The following is a 6,009-nucleotide window of genomic DNA, read 5'->3' as shown; positions in this document are numbered from 1 at the left end:
CGTCGTACGCAGTCTGCTCCTGCTGCAGTAAAAGTTTCACAGCATCTCGTTCCTCCACCAACACCGCAGCACGAGACTCAGCTTCAGAGAGCTCGTCGCGACCAGCTTGCAGTGACTGTAACGCCCTCTCTGCCATCTGCTTTAGAACTGAAATCTTGTTCTCCAGGGTCTGGTTTTCTGCGACTTGAGACTCCAGTTTGGCAGTCACTTCCTCGCTAGCAACCTTGTCCGCTTCAGCACGCTCTCGTAGCTCTGATAATGACGCTGTGAGCTCATCCTTCCTGATAACAGACGCCTTAAGCTGAGTCTGCAACGCCTTCACTTGATACGTGACCTGCTCCAGTTCGTCTCGCAGTTTTGACGTCGTTTCCTCCAGCGTTTGCTCCAGTTGGACCTTGTCCTCTTCAAGACGCGACACGTTCTCTTCGAGTGACTGCTGCAATTCCGTTAAACTGTTCTTCTCGGCCGATAGAGTAGCAATTTCACTAGCCGCCTTGTCCACTTTCTCTTCCAACAGACTCAGCTGCTGAGAACTGGACGCGTTCGCTGCTTCCAGCTCCGTCTTCTGCTCTTCCAGGCTGTCCAGTTTGGATTCCAGATGCTCCATAGTCTTCTCCAGCTTGAAGTTTTCGTCGTCCAGCCCCGACTTCTCTTCCTCCAGCATATAAAGACGCTCTCTCAGCTGATGGATGTCTTCTTCGGAGCGATACACCGTCTCCTCGAGCCTCGCACGCAGATCCTGCTTCTCTGCCTCGATCTCTGCGATCTTATCCGCCAGCTCGTTCAGCTGTTCCTCCAATTCTTCATTCGCAAGCTCCTGGGAGTCAGCCATCTCGGCCTTCTGAGCTTCAGACTTGGTGATCTTGTCCTTTAGCAGCGCAATCTCGTTAAACAATCGACTACGCTCGTCCTTGAGCATGTTGGTCGTCGTTTTAAACGCCTCAAACTCGATCGCCTTCTCCTCCAGCTTGCCTCTGCTGCGTTCCAGCTTGGACTTTGTCTTGGCGAACTCGTCTGCCAGTTTTTCGCGCTCTTCTTCAACTAATCGAAGCTGCTCTTCGATCGTGGCAATGAGAGCAACCTTCTGCTCCAACTGTTGCTCCAGCTCTGCGATCTTGTCCTCAGCAATAGACAAGCGACCTTCAAGATCCGCCTTCGCCTCCATCCGCTCCTGCAGGGTAGACTCGAGGCCTTGCTTGGCTTCGTAAGCCACTTGAAGCTTCTTTTCCATCTCGATCATCTCAATCAGCGCAGCCTCGAACTCTCGTCGCTCGGCATCCAATGCTGCGTTGTTCACAGCGCAAGCAGGGCCACTGGACTTGGACACCTCCACCAGCTTCTTCTCCAGAGCTGTGAGCTGCTGCTTCTGCTCCAGAAAGTTCACCTTAGCCTGGACGAGAGAGGAGCGAAGTTCCTCAACCTCGCGGTCTTTTTCTTGCGACTCGTCTGGCTCGGTTTTGCTGTCGGCAACAGCGTGCAGCTCGCTGATCCGCTCCTCCAACACGTCGTTCTCGGTCTTGATATCCTCCAAGTCGCGTTTAATCTTGCTGTTCTCCTGTTCAGACGTGTGTACAGCACCGTTCAAGCTGGCAATAGCGGCCTCAAAGTCCTCCTTCTGCATCGCGAAAGTCTCGACATTGCACCGCATAGACTCGGATGTTCTGTGTAAGTCCGATTCTAGAGTCTTCTTGGCAGATTCCAGAGATTCCAGCTGCACTAGCGTCGTTCTTAATTCAGACGCTGTCTTGGAGTGAGTCTGCAGCAATTCTTCGTGGTCCTGCTTGAGTTTCGAGACGCCATCAGCCGTTTTAGCCACTTCGAAGATCATGCGCAGGTTTTCAGCTTTACAGGCTGCCATCTCTGTCTCGACAGCGTGCAGTTCGGCCCTCGTAGCTTCCAGTTCGAGGTCGTTAGCGTCTCCATTGTATCTCTCAGGTGCATCACCGTTACATCCAGCGTTTTCGCCCGAGGACACGCACTTGTTGGAGTCAGAACTGACACTTCTCGCCTTCGTTACAAGCTTCTCGATCTCGCTGGCACGAGCCTTCAACGCAGCTTCGCACTCTTCGAGTTTTGCAGTCAGAAGCTGGTTCTCCGTCTCGTACTTGTGGATCCGTTCCTGGAGCGTCTTTACCTCGCTTTCAAGGTCATTCTTAGCTGGTTTCGCAGCGCCAACAAGCTGCTTCTCAATATGCTCCAGACACGCCTCCAGTTCCTCCACTTGCGAGCTCTCCGTATCAGATTCTGTGGATGTCAGCTTGTCTAACGGTAGCGCAATAATTAATCCCTCGAGCTTGGCCTTGATCGCGGAGAAATCGTCGGATAACTGCTGTTTCTGCGTCTCAACGTCACACAATCGTGCAGTTAACTGCTCATTCTCCACTTGTGTCTCCTCACAAACTCGTCGCTGCTCTTCCATCGACGCTGCGTGCTCTGCAGCGACTCGTTCCAGCTCAGCTCGAAGCTCCGCCACAGTCTTATCTTGCTCAGTCCTGTCGCTACTCAACGAATTATACTCCGTCTGCAGCGCTTCTAATTTCACCTGAAGACTTTCTGCTTCCGCAACCGCCGCACCGACAGCCTCACGAACAGCCTGCTCTTTGGGGGCCTCAGCCGCCGAGAGCTGCTCTGTGAGCATCTGAATCTCCATGTTCTTCGTATCAAGAAGCGACTCGATGCTCTCGTACGTCAAGTCGATACCAACGTGAACCAGCAGCTTGTCGCGGATATCTGCGACTTCAGCGAGCTCTGCTGTAGCCTTGTCATTCGCTGCTGTGAGGGCCTCGACCTGCTGTGTAAACTGCAGCTTATCCTGCTCATACGCCTCAAGTTGTGTCTCTAGCTCGCGTAAGCGGTCTCCGGACGAATTAGGTTTCTTGAGCTCGTCGTTGTCCCTCAACGCCTGATTTAACTTGGACGCCACCTCCATGTACATCTGCTCGACGTCTTCTCGCTGCTCTCTGGCGCCTTGAACCTGCTCTGTGAGGTCCTTGACTTTGCTTTGTAGTGTGTGGTTCTCGTCTACGAGTTGCTGCGTCTCCCGCTCGCGTTGTTGCTTGTCCTCCAGCATGGCCGCCACTTGGTCTGTTAGTCGGTTCTTCTCCTCTATAAAGACCATCACTCTAGCCTGTTCCTGCGCTGCTGTTCTCTGAATCTCGTCATTGTCCTTCTGCTGGGCTTGCAGCTCTACCTGGAAGGCCTCTACCTTGGACATGGCGAGCATCAGTTCTCCGTCTTTGTCCTCGAGCTGCCGCGTCAGCTTGGTCTTGTCCTCCTGGTGCTGGTCTAGCTGCTTCTTCATGGCTTTACCAGCCGCCACCGCCTTCTTGAGCTTCTCGATGAGCTCGCGCTTGTCCGTATCGAGGCGCTGCGCGTCTGGGCCTGATGAAACACAATCACACGACAATTTGAGGGCCGGACTGTGAGCTAAACGAAGGGATTTCGGGCTTTCTGCGCATCAACAGAAAGAGGAACGAGCGACGACGCAGATGGGAGAACGCACCGGACAGCGTAGTGCCGCCGCTGGTCGCTAAAGCGGCCGCGGTCTCCTCCGACATCTTGCACTGTGCCGCGTGTAGGCCGCGGTGGACGGGATAGCAGTTCAAGACTCTTCAGGATTGGTAGAAATCATGAGAGCCAATAGCACCGCTGACGACAGGTGGGAAGAAAGGACATTGTACCATAAACACGGTACTATGCGGTTTTTCGTCAACCTCCCCTCGAACTTCGAGTCGAACCGGTATTTCACCAAGGAATAAAAATCCTCGATCGCTATTATGTATGGAGGTCTTCATGTTATACTCGTAGATATTGAAACTGAATTCTAGTTCAGTGCGGGCTTGTCGGGGTGCTCGTTCCGACATCACTGATGTCATCAGCCTCGAAAAAAGAACTTCCATTTCGACGAGCGACTCAACGACGTTACATTGGGATAAACTATGGAACGATCTTCCCACGTCGTTTCTGCAGTGTAGCCATTTCACGGACTCTCTTGAAGTTCGCAACTCGCTGAAAAACTGGAACTCCCCTGCGCTCGACACAACCGTGAATAGACTTGTACTGTACCAGACTGGCTCAGTACACTGTATTGGCGCGATCAGCGACCTCGTGCTTCACAAAAAAAATATGCTTGGAAGATTATCTTTGTTGAGTTGTGATCTGTTGTGCATCCAAGCAGCAATTTCCACTCGGATTGCCTCGACATCTATGAAGTTTGTACAGTACTCAATCACAGGCCTTTGATCTACGGTGACAGACACTTATCTAAGCCTTAGCTGGCGGGTTCATGTACCGGACACTTCCATCTTGCGCACCTCTAGTGACGATTGCAAAGCCGTCTTTGACCGTGTTAAAGTCATTCTTGGTGCTGATGCTAGTGTCCTTGTAAATCGCCTTCTGACACGTCGTGGACGGCGTGACTGCGACCTCGACGGTGGCAATTGCTGCCATATCACCCACACACTTGGGAAGGTCGTCCTGTGTGGCACCAAAGAACTCGCGCACAGGCGTGCTGAAGTTTGTGAACACGCCATTCTGCAGTGACGAGAGCAGCTGGCACGATATAAAGGCAGAAGCCGGCTCTGTCGTCTTTCCCTTCATCGTTGAAGTCTGATCGCACGTGACCAAGTCGTTCACCAAGGTATTGATGCCAACAGCATCCTCAAACGTGCTTTTAGCTGTAGCGTATGAGATTGCTCCTGTGGCGCTGATTTTCGTGTTGCACTGTAGCAAAGATTTCTTGAGTATATTGTGGAGGAACGGGCCGATCTCGTACTGGACTGCGAAGGAGTCCATGCTCTTAAAAGTGGTGCCAACGTTCTTGAAGAACGCACCGAGATCAGCGTGCTTTTCGACCGTTGTGCTCTTGATTTTCATGGGAATCGTTGCAGTCGGGGAAATCTTCACTTTGCCGTGACCTTGACAGGACCCAGTAAGGGCAATGCTCTGGTTGCAGCTCTGAAAGAACTGGTACACCATATCCAGCGTTGCACTTCACCAAAAAGCACACATTCAGTCGTCCATTTCGAAGTATGTACACTCAAGAGAACGTACTAGTGACTGAAGAAGATTGGGTCGAAAGCAGCAGCACGTGTCTCGTACACGCCACCGAGAATACTGTGCAGCGTCATCTGAATAGAGTTTTGCACTTCCTTGCGTAGTGTATCCATCGTGGAGGTCCCGCTGCTGGCCGTACCCTTGGCGTCGCTAGCATGTCGTATCAAATCTGCAAGCGTTGTGGGGCCAAATTCCAACGACGAATCACCTATATCCCAGTCTCCTCGCGGAATGCATTTCTCGCATTTCTTGCTATTTGCACAGGCATGTCCCGCCACGCTGGAATTCGCGCAGTTTCCGCTCGGAACAGCCTCTCCGTTCACGACGTACGCTCCGGCCATGAGTTCAGGACCCTTGCAGCCTCCTAGGTCTTCCAGAAGCGGTGAACACCCTTCAATACCGTTGCATTCCGTTGTTGTTGTGATGCGTTTGGCCGAGTCCTCGAAGATGTCCCAATATGGCAGCGTTAGGTCACTGAAACTAGTGTCCAACGAGCGCAACATATTCTCGTAGCCAAGCAGGTACTTGCGGTACCACGCTGGTGCGCCGCACGTCCCGACAACCTGTTTCAGACTGTCCGAGTCCATATAAACTTCTGTGAACAGCATGTGATTCCCTGACGTCATGGCCTTCTCCACTGCGCTCAGATACAGCTCTACAGAACAGCAAAGAGACTACAGTCTCAGTTGCTACATGCAGTAGATCACAGCCGTGCAGACCGCGTACCTCTCTCATCGTTGGTATATGCCGCCCAGCTCTTTCGTACTCGCGTGGCCTTCGCGTCCACCGTCGCTCCCAGCAGAGCGAGCGCCAGAAGAAGGCGCCCAACCGCCATCGCTATCCGACTCTTTGTCTGGCTTCCTGTACCCTGATCTTGGAACGTTTGTGTACAAAACATCATTTGGTGGAGAAGCCTCTTCCGTAATCGAAAAGACTGGTGACAATCGCGCACTG

The 6,009-nt window shown here is 52.5% G+C and overlaps 3 protein-coding genes across 3 annotated transcripts; all 3 read right to left on the bottom strand.

Annotated features, from left to right (window-relative positions):
• Window positions 1-485: 485 nt before the first annotated feature.
• On the bottom strand, window positions 486-3,070 carry PITG_08309 (myosin-like protein; the record flags this gene model as incomplete). The annotated part of the gene is made up of 2 exons (XM_002903660.1): window positions 486-549; window positions 648-3,070. The coding sequence occupies 2 exons, from the start codon at window positions 3,068-3,070 to the stop codon at window positions 486-488; spliced, it is 2,487 nt and encodes an 828-aa protein (XP_002903706.1).
• Window positions 3,071-4,263: 1,193 nt separating this feature from the next.
• PITG_08308 (uncharacterized protein) lies at window positions 4,264-4,977 on the bottom strand (the record flags this gene model as incomplete). The annotated part of the gene is made up of 1 exon (XM_002903659.1): window positions 4,264-4,977. One exon carries the CDS (start codon window positions 4,975-4,977, stop codon window positions 4,264-4,266), a length of 714 nt encoding a protein of 237 aa, XP_002903705.1.
• A 74-nt stretch (window positions 4,978-5,051) lies between these two features.
• Window positions 5,052-5,890, bottom strand: PITG_08307 (uncharacterized protein; the record flags this gene model as incomplete). Its single annotated transcript, XM_002903658.1, has 2 exons — window positions 5,052-5,710; window positions 5,782-5,890. The coding sequence occupies 2 exons, from the start codon at window positions 5,888-5,890 to the stop codon at window positions 5,052-5,054; spliced, it is 768 nt and encodes a 255-aa protein (XP_002903704.1).
• Window positions 5,891-6,009: the final 119 nt, after the last annotated feature.

This window comes from Phytophthora infestans, genomic scaffold, assembly GCF_000142945.1.
Source record: "Phytophthora infestans T30-4 supercont1.13 genomic scaffold, whole genome shotgun sequence".
Lineage (NCBI taxonomy): Eukaryota > Oomycota > Peronosporomycetes > Peronosporales > Peronosporaceae > Phytophthora > Phytophthora infestans.
The sequence above is the reverse complement of the archived record's forward strand: the minus strand, read 5'-3'. Positions and strand labels throughout refer to the sequence as shown.